Here is a 23,076-nt window from a genome sequence, read left to right as displayed (position 1 = left end):
GTAGTTTGGTTTATGATATGATTTGCTGTTACATAATAGCAGTGGGTTGAGTGATCAAAGAGCTCCATATTTTGTATGAAAAGAACCAAAAGTGGGCTGGATTTAAGTACCGCATGACCAGAAACAACCTCAAAAGAAGAGTAGGTTATCAGATGAGGAGGACCTGTTATTACCATAGAAATATATACATTACCCAACCATTCAACAAACGTGCGTAATCATCCTGCGTACAGCGTCACGGTCACGTGTGTTGTGTTTAAATCACCAAGCGGTCTCTCTCTCTCTCTCTCTCTCTCTCTCTCTCTCTCTCTCTCTCTCTCTCTCTCTCTCTCTCTTCGTCTTCGTGACATAGTCGTCAAAACATAACTGATAAGCTGGTAAACATTAACTCAACGCGTGTTTGAGGGGGACTACAAGTTTTTAGTCCACGAGGGAATATGGCGAAATATTCTGCGTGGCCTCGACGGCAATTGTTAAGGACTTTTGACAACTGGAACCGATCAACAACAAGGTATCTGTTATTATTATTTTATTTTTTTTATCACACAATAGTAGAGTAGAGTAAGTAGAGTACATTGGATGTTATGCTGAGTTAGCTGCCTGTCACATGGTAAAAAACTCACTGTTGTTTCCAATCCTAGTTTTCTCGAGTTTAAACCATAGGCTGTAGGCTTAAGCGGTGTATGGTGCAATATAAAAGAAGAAGAAGAAGAAGAAAGAACAAGAAAGAAGAAGAAGAAGAAGAAGAAGAAGAAGAAGAAGAAGAAGAAGAAGAAGAAGAAGAAGAAGAAGAAGAAGAAGAAGAAGAAGAAGAAGAAGAAGAAGAAGAAGAAGAAAGCATTGTGCAACCTTTTGAGATTGGTTTGCAGAGTCTTTTGCGGTCACTTAGTAAAGAGGGATATATCAGGTAGGGGAAACTTGCTTGTTTTGAGTTATTTTTTACCTTATGTGGAAGTAAGCTCTGAAACGCAGCTTCAATCATTTGCTGAGCGTTGAACTTTGTCCAGTGCTGGACGATAAGTTTGCTGCAAGGCCAGCTATAGTTCCTGCTTATCTTTGATACCACAATGTTCACCCTTTGTTGTTATCAGCGTGTTTTGTTGTCAATAATAACTGCTTCATTATACCCCAGGGCCTCCCATTCCCCTGAGCAAAAAAAAAGAAAAAAGAAAATCTAATTAGCACTCGAGTTTATAAAAAAAAAAGAAAAAGAAAAAAAAAGGTGCCACTGACCTTGACAGGTTTAGGGAGTCATAGCTGTAGCCCCTGGGTTCACGCCTCTGATAAAAAGCACAAAAAAAACCCCACACATCTTGTGATCTAATAACGTGTACTAATTCGATTTCCCTTGAAGTCTTTCATTATGCAAGTTCAAGTGACATCACACATTGCTATTCTGTTTTGTAAGTGACAAATTATACAAATTTATGTGTCTTACAAATCTAAAAGTAGAGTAGGCTCACTCTATGTTTTTCCAGGCCGCTGTCAGATGATGAAATTTAAATTGTACACTTTTCATAAGTGATGGGAAAGGGCCAGCTGGGGGTTGAGGGTGTCATATTAGACATTAAAGGTGCATTATACAACTTATTATACAAAAAAGTGCCCATTTTACCCTACTTTGACCCAGTGGCTATATGAGTGGCTACTGGCAAACATGACCCCTTTGCTTTCCATCCCATTGACCTCTATAGGACACTCCAGGAACAATTTTATGTCAGGTGTTTTAGGGTTTCTGGTAGGTTTTCATTGCTGATTGAGGATTCCATTGAGAAAATCAATCAGAAACCCTTAAAAATCTGAAATAAAATTGATCCTGTAGCATCCTAGAGGCCATCGGGATAGAAAGCAAAAGCGGCAGTCTAGCCACCCATGTAGCCACTGAGTCACTGAAAGGTCCAATACGCCCTAATATGAACTTTTTTCAGCATAAAAAGTTGCATAATGCGCCTTTAATATTAAGTGCATATGAGGACTCATTGCACTAGATCAAACACGGTTGTTTACTTCTTTATTAGAAATAGACAAAGGATGCAACATAAAAAGAGGTTAACATTTTATAACTGTCGTCTTTAAGCCTTACTGTACATTGGGCCAGGATTCCCAGTTCTATATCCCAGTTCTTTTATGTCTGTTGTTTTAGAAAAAAATGTTTCTGTGGCGTTCAACTGTGGTACTGCCGAGTTATAGTACAATTTTTAGTCATTTTACTTGCATCTTGTCCTCATTTAGGTTTGCCTGTATTTAGGTCAATTTTATGGCACATTTACAAGCACATAAACTGCCCCAAAGTGCTGTACAGTGTAAACACAATCAACAATAGAAAAATGTGAACACAAAAATATAAAACATTAGTCTTACAAAAATGTCTCGCTGAACTTGAATTAAAAAAAGAACTAAGTAACTTGTTTACCTTCATACATCCTTTTCGTAGTCCCTCTGGGGGTAATACAAGGGTCATCTCCCCCGGTGTCTCTGTCCACCCTTGCAAGTTCCCTGCCCCCGAGTTGGAAGTGCAGTACGCACCAATAGAATCACGAGGAAGCTAATAGGCCTACGGGCAAAGCTAACTTTGAGCTAGCGCCACTTTAGCGGTATTTACAGCCAAGCTTGAGTGAACAAAAAACATCTCCATTGTTTAATTGGGTTGTGGCACAATGTACAATATTCAGGTGCCAGATTATTTAGAGACTTAAAAACATAAAATAAAATCTGAATTATAAAAGCAACAGGTAACCAGTGCAGGGAGGAAAGCAATAATATAATAATAATAATAAGCACATAAACCGATCAAGGCCATAGTACAGGGAGTTACAGCAGACAAAGGGAGATATTAGTAACCATACACTACTTGTTCTATTTGGTTTGAGGGCAGGTATGGCTTAACCTTGCTTAAACGTTTCATTAATCCTTCCTCGCAGGTGAAAAACCTGGGTGTGATTTTTGACTCTGAGCTGACTTTTATTCCACACATTAAGAATGTCACAAAGATCGTTTTTTACCATGGAACATAGCCAGAGTCCGCCCCATTCTCTCTTGGGCCAACACGGAGACGCTAATGCATGCTTTTATATCACCAGTCATGTTGACTACTGTAATGCCCTGCTTTCTGGTCTTCCCAAAAAGAGTATCTCAGGTTTACAACTTTTACAAAACTCAGCAGCTCGTGTCTTGATGAAGACCAGGAGGCGGGACCACATTACACCGGTTTTAGAATCACTGCATTGGCTCCCCGTGTGTTTCAGGATCGATTTTAAAGTTCTTTTAATGGATTTTAAATGGTCTTGGTCCTTCTTATCTTTCAGAACTGCTTTTACCTTATGAACCTTCACGGCCCCTTCGCTCCTCCGGCAGGGGTCTCCTAGTTATTCCTAAAGTCAACAAAAAGACTCATGGCGAGGTGTCTTTCCAATATTTCGGCCCTCGCCTCTGGAACGACCTGAGGAGGAGCTCAGGGCTGCAGAGAACGTTCATGTTTTTAAGAGCAGGCTCAAGACCCACCTTTTTAGCGTAGCTTTTAACTGGCATCTATTTATTTAGTCCCAATATATAATATATATGGGAGGGTGTGCCAGGCGTATTGTTTTAAATGTTGTCATCTGTAAAGCACTTTGTGATACCCTTTGTGATTCGGTATGAAAAACGCTTTATAAATAAAGTTTGATCGATTGTTTGATTTGAAAAAACCTTACCACTGAGTCATTTATTTAGAACTACTTAGGTTTAGTTCTACTATTAGATCTGCTTCAGCATACTTTTTGACTTGGTCCTTTTTGTTTATTGGGTCAAGATCTGGGGGTACTTGGTGTGATAAGTTTGAAAACCGTTGTTTTAGAGAATTAGTACATCTTAAACTTTCCACTTCACTTGCACACAAGTTTTAATACTTACCAGTATCCCATCAAACACATAAATTGTAATAATAGTAATAATAACAACAACAACGGTAACATTATTTTATTGAAAACACATGAACCAGTCATATGCACTTTACTATTATATTATTCTTAACGTTTGTGCACAGTAACGGCCAGTATTGACCCATCAAATGGTTGAGTAATTGCTCTTTGCATTCACTGTCTTATCTATTAAATTTCACTGGCGCAGTCAGAGTGGGAGCCCGATACATGTAGTCCCACTTATCTGCGATCTGTCTCAGGCTGACACTTATTCGTGTTCGGCGGCTGATTTGAAGCCTGGGTTAGATTCGAACACATTTTCTTAAAGTGCGCACTCTTTCCCTTTTATCAGCTCTGGTGTGGGTGAAAGTCATGGCTTGTTGAGTCGCAAGCTGGCACTCTGGGCTTCCCACTCACTCATACAGTATGCATACATTTCATCTCTGAGCATTTTAGCATGACTATCTCTCTGCCCATATACGTCATGCGGGTTCCTTTCAAGTTTTGCTCTTTTGATATATCAACAACTTCCTCTGGTTTAACTTGGTTTGCTCTGAGCTGTTGTAAAAGTCGCTGTCTTCTTGTTGCTGTGTAGGTGGTTTTCTGAGAATGGCGACGCTGGCTGGTTCCGTTCCTTATTTGTTCACAAAGTGGATGCCAGAAAAGATGCCCACTCCAACCTGCTGTCAAAGAGGGAAACAAGCAACCTGTACAAAATCCAATGTATGTATTTTCTTTGAAGATTTTTAATATAATGATGATAATGCTGATGATGTAAAAAGATTTAAATCAATGTCACACAGGACGAATATCTCCTGAGCATGGTCAGGGGCTAATGGGGATCTGAACTAAACTAAACAAAACAATAATTGAGTAAGGAGTTTTATTTACAGGCTTATAAGGTGGAACAAGGATATTTTTTTTTCACTCTGTTACTTACTTACTCAGTTGAACATGTTACTACTAATACTTAACAATACCTTTACTTCTCTTCACTTTATTTATTTTTACTCATTTAGCAAACAAAAATCTTTCCTTTCAATCATTGTATCCCATTTATTTGGTCGTATTTGGTAATTAAATGGAACTAACACTTTTAGGCTTGTATTACAGTATTTTAGCTTTTACAGCTGCTACTTGCTTTACCACTCGAGCTGTTGACAAGTGTTTCTTATATTTTCATGTCCTATATTACAAGCTAGCTTGTTTGTTCTACACGTAAAGCACACAGAGAATCCAAGTTGTAATGCTGGTAGGAAAAAAAATTATACCACTAAACCCAGAGCAATATTAGAAATATGTATACAAAGGGGCAGCAGAGGCAGCTCCCAGGCTGCCCAGTGAAAGAAGCTCAGTCCCAATTTCCAACTTGGAATCAAACATGTGTGTCACTTACCACGGCCATCGGGGCGCGCAGAGATCCACCAGAGCTTTTGTCAGTGGGAACTATGTGTTCCCAGAACATCTTTTGAATATTCCAGTTTCTCTTACTGGGAGTGAGATTGTGGAACTCTCTCACCACTGGTCAAAAACACCCTGTTTATCATATATATAGACAGTGGCTGAATGTATGAAGTGGCTCATGTATGAAGTGTGACTTCATTTATTTTCAATTAAATTTTATTTATTTACAGAGTAAAACTTCAAGACAGGCTTCCATCCAGACCCCCTCCCCGATGTTCTTCCTTCCCCTCTTTTTTCCGGGTTTTAGAAATTGCATAAATCATCTGGTTGAATTGCAACTGATCTATAGAAATGCTAAATTGTTTTCTAAAGTTTTCATAAGAAATAAAAACAGACAAATCTAAAATGTCATTGACAAAAAAATCAACCTACTTTTAACACATTCCTCCCACAATAATGGCTTGTCTTCAATAGTGATGTTTGAATTCGTCCACAGCAGCTGTGTCTGAATGTGACTTTATTTGCAAATTCTTGTTTACCCCTAGCATCTATGGACCTGAACAAGTGATGAAAATTAGATAATTGCTATTTAATACAATATACAATACATCTGGTTTATTGCTATATCCACAAAAAGGAACAAAAAAGAAAACAAGGCAAATAGAATGAAATAAATAAAAATAAAACAACAAAACTAAGTCCCTCTGATGGCTGTTTGACCTCAGTGTTGTCTCATCTGTCTCTTCGTTAAACCTTTCGGACTTCCTCTGAACATTTCATTTTGGAGTCTTTTGTCTGATGATGTTCCTTCCCTAAATTTGTCCCTCTCCTCAGCTTTGATCTTCCCTATGAAGGACACCACGTCATGTAGAGATTTCAATTTGAACACGGCCTATAAGCTATTGAAGTGAAATCGGTTCGACACCTTTGTTGAACCCGAGTGTGAAATTACTTTGTTGGAGCGTATGACTGCTTCATACCCTCTCTGTGCCTTTCTTTTTAGTTCATAACGTCAAGCCGGAGTGCCTAGAAGCATACAACAGTCTTGAGTAAGTGCTAGCTACTAATGTTCAGTCACTTCCCTTTTACAAATTGGTAATACTTTCATTCACACTTCTATTAAATCCGGCATATACTGTAGACTACTGTACCCTAACAAAAATCCACTCAGTTTTTTTCATGTTAGCTTCTACTGAGATGGACATTAATCAGGTTTAACTTAGTGTTGAATTAAGATATTGAAAAGGGAACAAGCGACAAAAAAAAATACTGGCTCAAGTTGCTTCAATTTAAGGAAGTGCTCTCATAATGTGAATATACAAGATGAAGTAACAATGTTTAACTTTTTTTTTTTTTTGCTTAGGGCAGAGGTACAGAATAAACTCCATCATGATGAGGATTACCCATGTGAGGTGGTGGGGAGCTGGAATACTTGGTATGGAGAACAGGATCAAGCTGGTAAGCACTGATTCACAATGTAAACATGTAAAATATAATGAAATGTTAACCTGTAATGAAAAAGGTAGATACCTCTGGGAAATATGTGGTAAAGTAAACAATTCAAGTGACAAAAAGGCTGGACAAATACAGCGGAAGGAAACTCAGGAAGACAGTGTTATTCCACTACAATACAACACTGACATCTAGTGTTCACCTTGTGCAGTGCATCTGTGGCGATACAGAGGAGGCTACCCAGCTTTGACTGAATGCCTGCTAAAGTTGAGAAAGAACAAGGCAAGGCGTTCACTTATGAGATTATGTACCTGAGTAGTGGCAGATGATAATTTTTGCGCATATTTTATTTTTGTAGGGGTACTTGGACTTCCGTAAAGAACGAGCCAAGATGTTGATTTCAAGACGGAATCAGCTCTTATTGGAATTTAGCTTCTGGAATGAACCACTCCCAAGACCGGGACCTAACATCTATGAAATGCGTACATATCACTTGAAGGTAATAGTGTTGTTTATGACATAGTGATAGAAGGTAATCTGATTCTGAACACAGTTGTTTTTTGTTCTATATCACATTACATGTTGGAATAAATGACAAAAATATGAATAGATCTATTTAACTGAAACAAACTTTACCTTTACTAACAATGTAATTGTTTTGCCTAGTGTACTTGCTCTGTTGATAAAAACCTTTAAACATGTAAATATAATAATGACTTCTTTTTCAGCCAGGGACCATGATTGAATGGGGCAATCACTGGTAAGACCTAACTTCAGTGCTTTATACAACAATGCAACTGTTCCAAATCACACTTTGATACACATTTCTTCCAACAGGGCCAGGGCCATCAAATACAGACAAGAAAACAACGAAGCGATAGGAGGGTTCTTCTCACAGATAGGTGACCTTTATGTCGTTCATCATTTGTGGGGTGAGTACGTTTGGGGGAAGATAACACCACATCACAAACATGACTCCAGAAGATAACTGACAATCACGTTTCAGCCTATGAAAACTTGCAGTCACGAGAAGAAACGAGGAACTCTGCTTGGCAAAAAGAAGGGTGGAATGCAACTGTGTATTATACTGGTGAGATGCACTGTAACATGTATATTCTATTGGTCTCAATAAATAATCACTTGTTATGAAATAGTATTATGCAATATTTTACATCTTTCTCTCTGTTTTTTTTTTTTAACAGTGCCTTTGATCAGAAGCATGGAGTCTAGAATAATGATACCCACCAGCACTTCACCCTTGCAATAGACTAAAAACGGTATGCAATCAATCCATCAGCCGCACAGCAGTTTACTCTCAAAACAGCTCATAGGGGAGTAAAGGAAACGAGATATGATCATGTTTTAATAGTGTGATTACTATTTCTAGATTTTATTGCAGTAGGACTATGAACTCATGGAAAATTGAAATATTCTACAATACAATTAAATATCTTTTGTAAATGCAAGGCACACATCGAACACAGGTCAAAGACTTGGAACAAATATTGTTCAAGTCAAGCTATAACGTTGTAAAACACTGTTGCAGGATCTTGTGTCTTGATTCTGAATGCATTAGCTTTGTTTAGGTTCTTTGCATCACTGTATGATTGTGCTCGAAATTAACTTTATCGTTGTTGTTTTTTTTTTTATCTGATCAACATTATTCAAAATCATTGTTTTAAACATTTACGTGGATTATGTTTGGGCTACTTGATGTTTTCAAAGTAAAATAGTTTCTCAGATCAACTTTTCTACTTAATCAGGAAGGAACCAATGTTCAAGTCACAAAATAACTTGTAAAACGATTTCTTTATTGTTAACCCTAATATGGTTTGAAAGTCAAATAAAGCCTCTTCAATGACTCGTTTCTCCAACAGTGGTTTTAGTCTGAAACACTAACCGGAACAGTGTAGCGAAAAGCTCTTCCATGTGCAAAACATCCAAGACGTGTGGCTTTAAGACGGGGAGGCGTGTCCGGGGCCGTGCTTTCCTTATTTCAATATACAGTAGGGATCGGATAGCTGAGGATATTTTTCGCTCTGTGGTGAGCTTGGGCAGGCTCACATAGATAGCTCCATTTCGTTTTGAAAAGGTATCGCTCAGTGTGGAAAGGGCTTCTGCGCTGCATGACCGCGCACACTCTGCACTGCCGCTGTAGACTCACACTGGGAATATGGACTTGCACATACTGGACCACAGGCTACGGGTCACCAGTATATCCAAGAATGGGCTGGTGCACTTCACGCACCCCTTGATAAAACTCATATTTCTGCGGAACAGGACACGGTAAGGGGGCTCACCGGGGGATCTCACTCACTTTGTAGGTTTCAAGTCACGTAGGCTGCAAGTAAGCAAGCGTACGTGCACGGGAGAGACAATTCATTCAGCGCCTCAGTGGATGTTTGTCTGCACATGCCCGCGCGCTAGTCTGCCTCTATTGTACAGTAATTGTATAGTCTAGCTATGTACTTCACGTTTGATCATATAATAATGGCTTGGCTACTATACGACACAAAAGTACATCTCCAGATTGCAGAACCATTAGGTAAAATAAAAATGTTCCTGTTTTGCTGAGGCAGGAAAACCATAGATAATAAATATGCTAGAATCCCATGAATGCCCAATCCTGCCCACATTTCATATAGGAGGAAATGTTTCTCTTAATCCCTGATATGCTGCCTTTGTTATGTACTTGTTTGTTGCTCTGACTGGTCCATATGCTTGGCAATGAGACATGATGATTATACTGTATGCCCGCCTCTTCTTCAGGATGGAGCTAGTTCATCTGATGGTACAAGGGGGATCCCCCATGGATGTATTTTGGGCTCAAAGAAATTGTTACCTCAATGGCCCCTTTCCCCCCCAGCTTTTTATTATTATTCATTTCAAATGTCAAAGGAGCAAGATGTGTGGAATCATCTGCATACATCTCTCTTAATCATGACACTTGTTGATGGGATGGGCTATGTGGACTTAATGAAAGTTGATAGGTTAGCAGTGGACACATGTTAGTGGGTTGAGCAAATTTGACATGATCTAAGTTCTTCAGTTTACTGAGGATTTTAACTTTGAGAAAAAGATGTTTGCTCCACAGTTATGTAACAGGCTCTGACACATCTGTAACCTGCTGTCGCCTCATGTGCTAAGTAAATACAATGTCATAGTGAGCAACAAGAGATATGACTGTACTTTTTAACCATCAATCTGGTTTGACAAAACATGAACTAGTAGGTTTGATTTGCAGTCAGTTTTCTCGTGTACTTCAAATTGTGTTTTCATGGGACAGTGAGATATTTGTCCTCTGCAGAGAATGAATTTGTCTCCTTGGAGTCTTATGTGATCCTAGTCTGCAATGTGAACCCAATGTAGAAATTACATTGGGTTCACAGTCACAAATCAAAATCGTACAGCTCACATCTTTCCAACGTTGCTGACTTCTGAGAGCAAAGATCCCAGAACAAACCGGAAAACAACATTTTCAGGCCTCGATCACGTTGGCCTTTCTATTGTCTGGCTTGTTGTGCATTTGAATTATGTCCTGCAGTGTATGGTTTAGCTGAGTTTCCCTTGTTTTTCCTGTCCCTTTTAGCTTTCTGCAGGGCTGGGGTTATTTTCTTAAGTTGGGCTACACAGACTGAGGCCCAATGGGGAGTGGCTGCAGGGGAACTGAGTTTGAACAATCAGTAGCAAAACAAAATGGATTACTTAACTTCGCCATGTCCTTCCTCCAGGCCCCTGCCACTTATTTACAGACTGAAAGTTTCAACTGTTATGTACTTGCATAGAAAGTGCCATTTATTATCCCTTTTCTGGCTCCCTAATGAGTCCAAGAGCATAACAAAACGGCAGCTGAGGCAGAAACACAGCGGGGAGCGTTCCACTTGTCTGCTTCAGTGATCTGTCATGGCTGGGGTTCTAGTGCACCGGTTCACCCAAGGCCATCTCTGTTTCTTCTCTCTGATAGATGTCACTGAATAAAAATAACTATTGTTGCAAGGTCCATTGTTCTGGGAGTGTGTTTTTGGACAATTCTCTAGAGATGGTCCCGGCCTTTTGATGAGGTCTTGCACTTGTAAAAACACGTGTTTGTTTTGCTCTTATCATGTTTCCTCAGCTGTTGCGAGCATCTTTCCCACAACCCCCAGATTGAGCATTCTAACAAAGTCCCTGCCCAGCAAGGATAATACTACTTCCCTTTTAGACATTTCCATTCTTGCAACAATTTGTGTTTTAATTTAGTTTAGTTTGTTAAAAGTCTCAAGCTTGAATTCAAACTCTTGGTTTCATTATTTTGTTACATAGATCGAGGCCTTGTATTTTGTCAAGTCTGCAAAATAAAACATTTGTGTGAGTTCACCAGCAGTTTGCGATCTCTCTGCATTCACCCCCATTGTCATATCCAAAGCCAAGCAGGCCTAAAAAGTAAAAATCATTTCTTCCATTGATTGAAACCGTATGCTGAAAGCTTACCTGTGTTTACCCTGGCCCAACTTTGTGTCTTATTTTTTCCACTAAAGCTCATGCCCCTAAAATATCCAAAATCAGTATAGAATTCATAGTCCTGGTCATGTTTTTGTCATGGCCATCACATCCCATTACTAGAATACTGTTGTCAAAAATAAAGTAGAGAACAGCTGCTTTGCCCACAGTATCAATGGGAATAGAGCAGTTGGACAGCACAATGAGCTGGCTCAGCGTGCACAGCTGGTAGCGCCACAGAAGCCTCTGTCTCTGCCTGTCTGTCTGTGGGCTGCTGAGTCAGCTGTTTGCTCACACTCAGGTGGCTACAACCGACTGCTTGCATTCAGGAAGAGGAAGGTGAATCTCAAAAGACCGAGGTCGAAAAGGCCAAACCGACAGAAGTGCACATGAAATATTTACACTGTTTAAGAGCTTTTATATTTTTACTTTTAGCTAATGCTGCTAAAAGCAGTGAGAGATTAGACAGACTTCTGAAGAGTAATTTACTTGTGTTGGGTGTGAAATCATGATTTTTATTTTAGTAAGTACAAAGTTATAGCATTTTATTTCCATTTGTAGCTATTCAAATCTATCCTCATACTTTGCCAAGCAGGTCTTTGACTCACTCTTTATTCAGCATGTCACAAAGGCGGCATTCATCTGAGCTAACCACTGAAAACCAAGGCTCAGATCCAACCCAAAGGAAGCCTCAAACAACCTTTCAAACAAACAGTGCGGCCATCAAGAATTTTAAAGATAAAGTCCTCCTACTCCATGTTTTTGCTGGGCTTGTTTGGGTTTTTGACTGCATTCATGGAGTTTGTTATTTTATTATTCTTAACCCAGAATCTGTGTATTCAAAGTTAGCCACACCATGCAACAATGGCTGCGATGTTAGAGACTGACTGTAAATGTTAAGCATAGTGTGGCGTTACTTATCAAATGCTGCAGTGCAAACAAAGACTGTGCTTAGTATTACTTCGATTCCCTGAACCATGATTTATTTTACAGTTTTTCTCCATTGGTTTGGCTCATTTCTTGAAACAGAAATTACATTCTTAAAACTCTAAGATCATTTGGCAAAACAGTCTTACAGTTCAGCACAACACCATGGTTCACATGCAAAAGCTCATATCTCTCCCAAAACAGTTTGCCCATGCTTCAAAACTAAAATTCCTTCTCATTTAAACAGTGCCCCCAAAATGGCAAAGATCCTTCTCAATTGCTTTGGCTCATTTCTTGAAACAGACCGGATGTTCTCAACACTCTTGGTGCTTTTGCCAAAATAACATGGATGGTTCGGCACAACACCATGGTTCAACCTGCAAAAGCTCATACCTCTCCCAAAACAGTTCACTCATGTGTCAAAACTACATTTCCTTCTCATTTAAACAGTCAGTGCCCCCAAAATGCGTTGTCCCTTTGGCCTTGTGTGAGCACTGCAAGTCTAAATGTTTAGATGTTTTGTCTCTATGATAGAGGACAGTCTTAGACCAGTCCTTCATTGACAATGGTTACTGTAGCTTTTTTGTCTAGCTAACAGAATACAATTGTGTATAAAACTGAAAAAAAATGACAACAAAGAAATGTATGTATTATTAATAAATAAATTTGATTTGATTTGAATTCTGCACTGGTCGCTGTCTTCACTCTCCCTCTGTCTGGCCAAAGATTCTCGTCCACATCACAGTGCCTCCTCTTTTGTTAGTCCAGTTCCAGTTTCATCTGACTGTTAATTGCTGTAATAATTTTATCAAATGTTCCAAGGGATTCATATATGGTATTCATGGTATTGTATTCTTGGCTAATTTTGACAATTGAACAGACTATTGTGCATGTGATGACAATGAAATGACGCTGACACGTTTTGGAGCAAACAACCATTAGACTGAGAATCAACAATCAGTTTCGATGAACAAGATCTATTTACTTGGAAATTGTGCTAATTGTCGGCTACATGTACTTAATCAATGGCAAAGATGTACTGAGACATTGAGATATGGACTTAAACATTTGAAATTTGATGAAATTAACGAGAAATTCAATTCTGTTGTGAACAATTGCAAAGTGGTTTTGAGATTTGTCCAAGTTGTTTTGAGAATGTAATTTCTGTTTCAAGCAATGAGCCAAACTAATGGAGAAAAACTGTAACATTGTTTATCCACTTCAAGGTCTTATTTTCTGCTTCTCATATATTACTCTGTATCGTCTTCTGTTTTAGATGCAAGTTTTTCAGTCTGACGGAAACGCCAGAAAACTACACGGTTGTCCTTGATGAAGATGGCTTCAAAGGTAAAAGTTTTGCACTAAAGCAAGTATATTCCACTCACATCAGTTTATTCAGTTGGATGATTTATGCCTCAACAACCTGTGCCATAACAGTCATAGAACCAGTAGTATGTAGTAGGTCCTGAATTTTAGAAGCCATCATCCTCAGCCTAAAAATTCTCTTTGATGTCTGTAAAAGGCATCTATTGCCTCTGGGTGCTCCATGTCTTTGGCTCTCCTTCGGACAGAGAGGCTATTTTTAAGTGGTAAAATCTGCTGTAGCTGAGCCACTGGGGAAATGGTCTGTGATAAATTCTGCCAACTAGAACTGTTATTCTCTGAAAGGCAGCAACTCCACTGCAGGAGGTCAAAAACAGGTCGTTAACTGAAATGGTGACGCAAAAGGAAACTTTAAAGGTGCATATATAGAACTTTACATGCAAAAACAACCCAACAGCTTGATATATACATGTGTAATTTGACCTTTGTTGACTCAATGGCGGTATGGGGGATCGGTGGCCTCTCTGATCCATTGTTAAGAAGGTTTTCTTGTGAGAGGGTCCATCCACTTCAAAACCTACACACACCTTTTTATATTATGAAAAATCAATCTTCAAACTTGTTTTTATGATGTCTTTGGTCAAATCCCTTTCTTGTGCTGTTAACATGTTTGCTACATTTCCTTGGTGGTTTGCACAGTAAAATGCCTGATTAAAGCACAATTTGGCCGCAAGACCTTGAAACACATGTTTTCAATGTTATTTTTAGATAAGGTCATGGTAAGGTGTACTTCTTTGCCCCAAAGGGAAATAAATCTGTCCTCTGCATTTTCCTTCGATGCCACTTGGGCAAACCGTAAGGAGCACTGGACCACCACAGTACAGCACCCGGGACCCATTGTGCATGTTTTTCATCATCAATGATGTAATTTCTTACAGTTAGCTACAGTTATTCTCACAATTTCAAGTTAAACAAATTCGAAAACAACAGCAAAGATGTATTTTTATAAGTGCTACAACTGGAGTAATGCTGCTCCTCATAGCATCAGAAGGTTTACAAAACACTGGTACTTTGTTGACTTAAAGCCAGAAATAAGAGATTTATCAGCCGGAAGCTCTCAAATGAATGCTCCCTTAAATACAGCTATGGCTTTGTTAATTACTACAAATGCACTATGTTTGCTAACCGGCTAATAACACACACACACATGAACATCGATAAAGCGGTGGTTTAATAAACTTTGTTATATGAGCAAACAATAAATGATATGACTGTAACAAATGCATGTTTTATTGCAGTATACTTTAATAAAATATACTTGCATCAATCAGTTTTTTCTAACTTAAAGATTAAACTAGTCCGTAAAAGCAAACAGAATGTAATGTAGTGTAATGTACTACTACTGTACTTCGTAATAGATCACTTATAGAAGGTGAAGAGGAGGGTCGGCAGGTTATACTGAGGTTAAACTGAATTATCTAGCCATATATTAGAGGAGAAAAACAAAACACACACAGGCACTTATAATTGAATGCCAGACTATCAATGTTTAGGTTTAAAGGGGCTAGATGCAAGTTAGCCATTTTATACTCACTACTGCCACCTTAGGTCAAACGTGTAACTGCACCTTCTATATTAAGCTCGTGTATGACTGACCGAATTAACACCTTTTTGAGTGACAGTGCAGGATTTTAGAGGCAGTTGTGGTGAATATGTCTGGACTCATTCTACACATTACGACATGGTTGAAACATGTAGGGGGAAGAAAATACTTCATTTTAACATTTTAAACTCTGTGTAGTCCCTTTAAGTGTCATATCATGATGTAATTGATACTTGGGAATAATGAATAATGAAATGTGTTTCTCTTTCAGAGCTGCAGCCCTCTGAACATCTCCAGGTGGAAGGGTCAATCTGGCTCCCTCTTAATGTGGTCTCCAACGGCAACACCTCCAGCAGCTCTCAAGCTGTGGGGGTCACAAAAATAGCCAAGTCCGTCATCGCACCGCTGGCCGAGCAGCACGTATCTGTCTTCATGTTGTCCACATATCAGACAGACTTTATCTTGGTGAGGCCAACGCCACACATAAGTCGACTCACCTTGTTATTAGACAGTGAAAGACAAAAACATTGTGTGGTTCAAAAGGAAAAACAAAAGAATAGCCTATAAGCTATGCATGCTACTTTGTCATTAATGGATTGCACTCATTAAACGAGGTGAAGCCGGTTCATATATTACTCTGAAAAGTGTTACGTTGGCAAAAAAAGTACAACGTAGTGGGTTATCCCTGTCAGCAAGAAAATATCAGTCAGCAAAAAAAAAAAAAAAAAACAGCCTTATGTAGCATATTGTATGATCTAGACTTCCCATGAGAAACTGTTGTCACACATCTTGTTTTGACAAAGAACATGCTTCTCTTTTGATCTATTGTGTGCAGGTAAGAGAAAAAGATCTGTCTGTCGTTATCAGTACTCTGGAGGAGGAGTTCAAAATCTACAGAGAAGTGGCTGGGGAGTCTGTGCCTGTGCAAAGTCAGGACGTTTCCAATGGCCTTCACAAGAACGGGAAAGAAGGTACTGTCTGCAATACTGCATTCACCCTCCTCTTCTCTTCTTCTATCTTTGGCACCACCTACTGGTTGATTTACATTAGGGCTGCAGAAATGTGGAAAAAAACAAATAAATCGGACCATTCTGCACATTTTAAACATGTCCAGGAGCATCAACATATGAGAAAAATAAAATATGTAACAAAAACAAGTGAACTCTTAACATATTTGCAGACTTACTTATTTACATTTCTGTGTGTATAATGCTGTTATACATTTATTGGCATAATCTAATTCTGTTGTACTTACTCTGGCGTTTTACTAACAGTCCCAAACTAGATTCTAGAGGTTATGACCTTTCAAATGAAGATAGATGCATGTTCACATATTGTGAAACTGGTACTAAGAGCATCCTATAGACGTTTTCTATCGGTGCCTTCTGCATGACGTCACGCCAACTAAGTTACTCCATCTTGACGGCATACATGCTAGTGAACTCCAGATAAACTCACACGTTTCATTTAAAATTTACATTTCAAAACCGCTGAAATGCCTGAAACTCGTTGCGCAGTATGATGCAAATTAGTGGTGTCAGAATTTCTCATGTCTTTACCCTTTTAATGGGGTCCCATTGTACTTTTCAATCAGATATCTCATCAAATTATGATTTTCCTGTGTATGAAGACGGAAAGTCTATCAAGAAACTATGTACTATGTAAACATCACCAAACTCGAGTGAAAGTATGTTAACCGAGAACTTCACGTCAGTAAATAACTCGGCCGGAAGCGTGTATGGGTCTGTAATATCCAACAATGACAGTTTGTTTGCATATCGAAGTGCCGCATTTCCTTGTAAGTGAGTTGTAACAGATGTAGGTGAAAAATCGCTGCATAATTGTGTGGAATCGCGATCGTTTTCTGTTGCATTCGCCATTTTTGTTTCCCTTCAAAATGTTGCGTGCTTGCATTTCTAGTCACGTGACTGGGAGACACCTATACTCTATATCTTTACTCTATCAAAATGTTCTCAAACATCACTTTTGCTTTGTGCGGTTAAAAGTTTGTGAGCAGCTCAATTTTGTCTTTCAGTTGCATTCAGGTCGTCATTTACAGGAAACGGTTTCGCATCAGCACAGTTTAGCACAAGATATAGAGTGATCTATGTGCATGTCACAATCTTGCAATGCACATCTGCTTTTTTAAGTTTTGCGACAACACAACAAGTGTTTTTTGCAAGTTTCTCAACAGCAGCTATGAGTGATAATGTTCTGAATTGACTATTGGTATATAATAAGTGCATATTCTTTCTTTTTCTTATCATGAATGAAAGTGATAGTGATCAGTGTAGTATTTTTGTGTACACTGATAGAGTAAAAAATGACAATCATCCTTATGTCCAGCCTTGCAGCCCACTGTCCATCCTGTGCTGATTCCTCAAAATCAGTTCTGCGTCATGTCACTGGACCCAGACACACTGCCTTCCATCGCCACAACACTTATTGATGTTCTCTTCTACTCTAACAGGTAAGCACTGAGCTACTGCCATCCCCAATCACAACACAAGATGGCAGCACATACTCTGGGAACATGGCATCCCCCATATAAACTGTGAATGTTTTTCCCCCCTCAGCCCGAAAGAGGATGTGCCCTCCAACCAGGACTTGGATTGTATTAAGTTCTTCTCCTTCTCACTCATTGATGGATACATTTCTCTAGTGATGGACACAGAGGCTCAGAGACAGTAAGTGCTTTGATGAAGCAGCCAGTATTATCTACAGCAGCCAGTATTATCTACAGAAAACACTGTGCCTGTTTCTCTAGGTTCCCTGCAGATTTGCTCTTCACCAGTTCATCTGGAGAGCTATGGAGGATGGTGCGAATAGGGGGACATCCCCTTGGATTCGGTAAGGAAATGCAAGAAAATGTGCTGACTTTGGTTACAGTCTGGTTTCACATCTTCACACGGAAAACCTTGCGTAAATATTGGTCATTCTGGCCATCCATCCAAACTAATGTAGTGTAAATTGAATATTTAATTAGCAATATTGAGTTAAATATATGAAACTCAAAACTATTTTGTTTTTCTCTAGAATTTGTAAGAACTGTCCAGTATTTTTAGATCATATATTGTAATCTAAAAATGCACAAAGAAATGAGTAATGGATCTTAGATGTTCAATGCTTTTTGTAAATACTGCAATAAACTGAAACATCACAGATAACAAATACATGTACTGGCAGACGCGACAGTCCTTCGGGCAACAGTGGCTCTGTGAAAGGGCAGTGATCTTTGTCTGGCCTGTTCATACTGCAGTCGTGTCTTTGGGCAAGACATTTCATAGTAATAATAAAAAGGCTTACATTTGTATTGTGCCTGATTACTTCTAGTTATTATGCATTAGGGCCTGGTACGTTAAACGATGCCAGTATGGTATTGAAAAAAAAGTTTGGGTACTATTGGTATCGAGAAAGATAAAAGTATCGAAAGCAGGTACCAAGTTGTTGCTCAAATAAATGATACAAATTTAAATGAAATAATCTTTTATGGAATACATTCACATTATTGTTCTGTTTTCTGGTTCTCGATGACAAATATTTTAGTATAGATATCAAAAAATGTTTGTTCAGGTATGTAAAGGTACCCAGCCCTATTATTCATTCACTCCGGGACTGCTTTCCGTTCTGTCGTGGTAAGCAGATCTAGCCACAACTGCCCCAGGGCAGACAGACAGAAGCAGCCCACCTAAAAGTAGTAACGTAAATGATTATGCCACAGATTCAGTCAGTCTGCCCTGAGCTAGACTGTCCTCGGTGATGGTCCACACCGCAGACGATTAAGCTCGTAAAGCGCGATTAAAATGAAATACATTATTATTGTTGTACATTTATTATTTGATATACTTAGACATTGCTTTTTTTTCGTACAATATTTCAGATGAATGTGGAATTGTGGCGCAGATTTCCCGTCCTCTTGCTGACAGTGACATCTCGGCGTACTACATCAGCACATTCAGCTTTGACCACGCTCTGGTGAGTCCGACCTGTCCACTCTGATAATGGCTTTCATCAGATGAAAATATGAAAATTTGTGATGTACAATAGCCTATAGAAAAGGTTAGGTGACAACATATAATAAAAAAGTCTAATGATGTCTGAAATAAAACATTACGACATTCGAATGACTTCTGAAAAAAGGCACACTGTTTTGGGTGTGAAGTAAACGACCTGTTGATAACAAAAAACACATGAAATCCAGTCATTAAATTGGAATGCTCAAAAACACCTTTTAATGGGTGTTTTACATTCTTTATTGCATTGCTATTGCAGTATGGGCTGGGCTTGGTTCATATGACGCTGGTATCCTATTTGTGCGTCACCTGTCGAGCCAGCCACATTCTTTTAGACCCTCCCCATAAAAAATCCCCTTCATTTTCAGGCTTTTTTTCCTACATGACACACGACACACTTTTGAGAAACTGTCACAGGGTTAAGTGAAGCAGAATTCGGGGCCTTCGCAACGGCTGTTTATAGTCGGATGTAGAAATATTCTCAGAATCAATCTCACTAGTATTTTCATAGTTTCGATTTCCTTTCAGAACGACACACAACTGATTCAACATTAGCTGACTGTCACCATTAGTCATTATTTCCATTTCAGAATTAGAAGAAACACTGATGTTCAGGAGTTTTGACATGAATGCTGCTGTCTACAAGCCTGTAAGGATAACCTTGGAAAATCATAAACATATCCATCTTTTTCAAGAACTGTGAATGAAAACTATAAAACAGAATCATATTTTTATTAATCCCATCAGTGCCAGGTTTTGTTGTTGCTGTGGTAGGATAGCCAAGTGAATTTCTGGATCCACAATTCGATAATAATTTTTGGTTCCTTTTTTATTCATTACCAGAACCTTTTGAACCACAAGCAATTTGAATTCAAAAGTTTACAGAGAATGTGAAGAACGCACAAGAACTAACTCACTGCAGAACTAATTTGGGACTAAATTTGATCTAAATGAAGACCAACTTAAAAGCCCTATACAGGATATAACACAATTTTCTCTTCTGTGAACAATGAAAGAGGATGTGTGTACATTTAAAATAGTTGTGGTCTAACCTCAGGCGGGCGTCGTCATTGCCATGTTACTAGCGGCTCTGCATTGATGATCAAACAGGGTTCGAGTCACTTCACTCCTACTGTCATTGCATATAAATAAAATGAGTTATGGAACATACCCATTCCTGACTGTTATTGAGACCCTCAAAAAAGCAGAAAAAGCAGTCTGGCCATTAAGGCGGCTAATTCTTCACAGCGATGAGTTCATGCACATTTCACAACTCTCACTGAGCAATACTGCAATACTGGTAAATCACATTCTGGCTACTAGTTCACAAAGGCTTTATAATTAGATGCACAGTGCACAAAGGTATTTCAAGGGCCAAATAAATGTTATTCCTCTACTAGAAAACAAAGAAATCAGGCCTAGGGACCTTTTAAAATGAGGGCTACCCTGTTGACCTTTGCCTAGACTAGTGCTTCCCAACCAGGGGTACGGGGACCCCTGGGGGTACTCGAGGACCTAGCAGGGGGTACTTGGAACTATTTCAGATTGAAAAAAAAGGGAAAATGTAACATAATTTTTATAGGAAAGGCTATATTTTTAGTAAAATGTGTTGCTTTGGGAGAATTTTAGGTTTATTTTGTCTGCAACATTGTCCTTTTTCTTACAAAAGTAATTACTTTCAAAATAAACTATAACAACTTTGAGGTAGGGGGTACACGGTTGACCACTGAAAGGCCAAAGGGGTAAGAAAGACATAAAACGTTGGGAACCACTGGCCTAGACAACCAAAGAGATACAAGATCACAGATAACAAGTAGCAAGGGTCTTACTATATTACGTATAAGCAGTACTGTATTACTCAATTTGGCATGCCATTCACATGTCTATCACTTTCCGTCTAGGTTCCTGAGGAGGATATCATCAGTGTGACAGACATGCTCCATCATCAGCGACAAGAACAATCTTCCAGTTGATGTCTCGCGTCACTGGAGCAGTGCGTTTCTGTCTCCTCCGACTAGCTGAGAGGTTTTGCTAACTAATTGTGCCTATTAGACAAGCTAGCTCCGTTTTTGCTAGCAGTATTAACAACTCTCGTCATCACTATTGAAGATCGGAGGAGGCTCTTCCATGTGTTGTGAACGATGCTCTGAAGCCAAGTGAGTCTGCAAGCTTTTACGTGCGTCTCTTCTTGCACAATGTCCCCTATTAGACATGCACAAAAAGCACAAACACGTTATCCATCAGTGACTTGAAATTTTGTTTTAGGATTTTGACATTTTCCCAATGCCAACATGTATGTATCTTCCAGTATTGTTACTTTTACTTTGTTTGTTTTTGTTTTTTTACTAAACTGACTGAATAGAGCATGTCTTAGTTTTTATTATTTGCACAATAATATTTTTGATAATTTCAGAGAGTTACATAGTATTTTATTTGGTAGTGGTACAACAGTGTTTTATACAGTTTGAAAAAGTTACTGTGGTCTGTATTTGTAGTTCTGTGGGACCTCATTCAATAAAAGCTACATGAACAGTATTCAGTTTATTCACATTGTCTGTCTTTACTTTTGGAATATGTTTAGTAAAAGTAGAATGATGTATGGAGGTATGATGAAAAAGAAAATCTCACCACTATCAAAACGGGGATGTCATTGTCGTGAGTGATGTTGTGACAGCAGGGTCATAATGGATCATCATGTGTGGGCGGATTACCAAATTACCAAATATATAACTGAATGTAGCCGTTTTACTTCACAAATCATTGTCACTATGGATGGTCATCAGAAGGGACATCTTCAATATGGAGGTAAACTGCTTTACATCAAAAATGCTTATGATAATGAAGTTTCATCATTATGAAACTGTATTAGCATATTATTACATTTTACATTATTAAGACGCGTTATGAAATAGTTTTTCTTGATTTGACTTTTATTGATTGCCCTTCCTTTGCAATCTTGGTGTCAGGTCCATGGTCAATGGAACTTTCCCTCTTCCTGCGTCATTATTTAATATTAAGAAACTGTATATACAATAATGGTGTAAAAATATGATTAACACACCACCGGTATTATTCTACCAAACTAATGATGAGAAAACTTCATATAGGTATAATTAAAACATTAAGTTGATTACATTACTTTTGAACTTTTCTCAGTGCTGATGTTGATTCTTGTGGAGATCCAGTGGAAAGTAGTGATTTCTGCACCATCTTTATATCTGACACAAACCTGCCAGGAGAAGTCAGGAAATACCATTAAGGTTTTTGGTCTTTTGAAGAAGGAAACGGATGAATTGTTTGTAGAATTTGTAAGTACCCTCCTTATAGTTTTTGATGATTATTTTGTTTTCTGATTAGAAGTTGACTATTCCCTCTGCTTTTACTGCTCTTGTATTTTGAGCACATTGTGTGTGTGTTTGGTGGAGGCTCTAAGTCTAAGTGATTTTTAAGCTCATCCTCTGTCCATCTGTATGATTTACAGTTGAGTGTAGGGTAACTGAGGTGATTGGTTACCAGAGTACTGTACTCTGTGAAAATTGGGCAATACATTGTAATTTATCATTATTAACTCAAATCTTATTTTGCAGAACAACCATCATGGTTTCAGAAATGGCTCAGTACCCCCTGAGGTCCCAGATGCTACCATAAGTGGTGTCAGCGTTGAAAAGAGACTACAGAGCATTTCCATCAAGGCCTTGCTGTTTTGTGAACACATTCATCAAGTAAAACACTACCATCAAGAGAACTGGGGTCATATAGAATCAATAGGAGCGCTCTTGAAACAAGTCACAGAGAGATGTCGTCATTTTGCTGCTAATGTTCAGCTGCTTCTCAAGGTCTTCGAACCACATGCTTTAGTCCCAAGACCAGCTCCACTGATGTTGGAACACAACGGCAGATACAAAATCAAAGTGTACAGCTGGGCTGTACAGCTCAGGCTGAAGGAGTGGCTGACACATGTGGGACAGGTTCTTCT

The 23,076-nt window shown here is 38.8% G+C and overlaps 2 protein-coding genes across 2 annotated transcripts; both read left to right on the top strand.

The window, feature by feature from the left end:
* Positions 1 to 342: 342 nt before the first annotated feature.
* nipsnap1 (nipsnap homolog 1 (C. elegans)) lies at positions 343 to 8,176 on the top strand. The gene is made up of 10 exons (XM_079562522.1): positions 343 to 511; positions 4,495 to 4,622; positions 6,307 to 6,352; positions 6,667 to 6,761; positions 6,967 to 7,037; positions 7,114 to 7,254; positions 7,484 to 7,515; positions 7,593 to 7,687; positions 7,762 to 7,845; positions 7,958 to 8,176. Exons 1-10 carry the CDS (start codon positions 438 to 440, stop codon positions 8,020 to 8,022), a joined length of 831 nt encoding a protein of 276 aa, XP_079418648.1. The 5' UTR covers positions 343 to 437; the 3' UTR covers positions 8,023 to 8,176.
* A 522-nt stretch (positions 8,177 to 8,698) lies between these two features.
* On the top strand, positions 8,699 to 21,637 carry castor1 (cytosolic arginine sensor for mTORC1 subunit 1). The gene is made up of 9 exons (XM_079572048.1): positions 8,699 to 9,041; positions 13,438 to 13,508; positions 15,359 to 15,552; positions 15,923 to 16,058; positions 17,434 to 17,557; positions 17,664 to 17,774; positions 17,855 to 17,937; positions 18,968 to 19,062; positions 21,002 to 21,637. Exons 1-9 carry the CDS (start codon positions 8,929 to 8,931, stop codon positions 21,071 to 21,073), a joined length of 999 nt encoding a protein of 332 aa, XP_079428174.1. The 5' UTR covers positions 8,699 to 8,928; the 3' UTR covers positions 21,074 to 21,637.
* Positions 21,638 to 23,076: the final 1,439 nt, after the last annotated feature.

Source organism: Gobius niger (genome assembly GCF_951799975.1).
Source record: "Gobius niger genome assembly, chromosome: 1".
In the NCBI taxonomy this organism is placed as follows: Eukaryota; Metazoa; Chordata; class Actinopteri; order Gobiiformes; family Gobiidae; genus Gobius; species Gobius niger.
This window is presented reverse-complemented; position numbering and strand designations above follow the sequence as displayed.

What these genes read in the sequence shown, in the direction of transcription:
- nipsnap1 (XM_079562522.1), top strand. Translation starts at nt 438, where the DNA reads ATGGCGAAATATTCTGCGTGGCCTCGACGGCAATTGTTAAGGACTTTT. An exon ending in TGGAACCGATCAACAACAAG is followed by an intron (nt 512 to 4,494) that starts GTATCTGTTATT and finishes GTTGCTGTGTAG; the next exon opens with GTGGTTTTCTGAGAATGGCG. An exon ending in GAAGCATACAACAGTCTTGA is followed by an intron (nt 6,353 to 6,666) that starts GTAAGTGCTAGC and finishes TTTTTTGCTTAG; the next exon opens with GGCAGAGGTACAGAATAAAC.
- castor1 (XM_079572048.1), top strand. Translation starts at nt 8,929, where the DNA reads ATGGACTTGCACATACTGGACCACAGGCTACGGGTCACCAGTATATCC. An exon ending in GACACAGAGGCTCAGAGACA is followed by an intron (nt 17,775 to 17,854) that starts GTAAGTGCTTTG and finishes CTGTTTCTCTAG; the next exon opens with GTTCCCTGCAGATTTGCTCT. An exon ending in GGGACATCCCCTTGGATTCG is followed by an intron (nt 17,938 to 18,967) that starts GTAAGGAAATGC and finishes ACAATATTTCAG; the next exon opens with ATGAATGTGGAATTGTGGCG.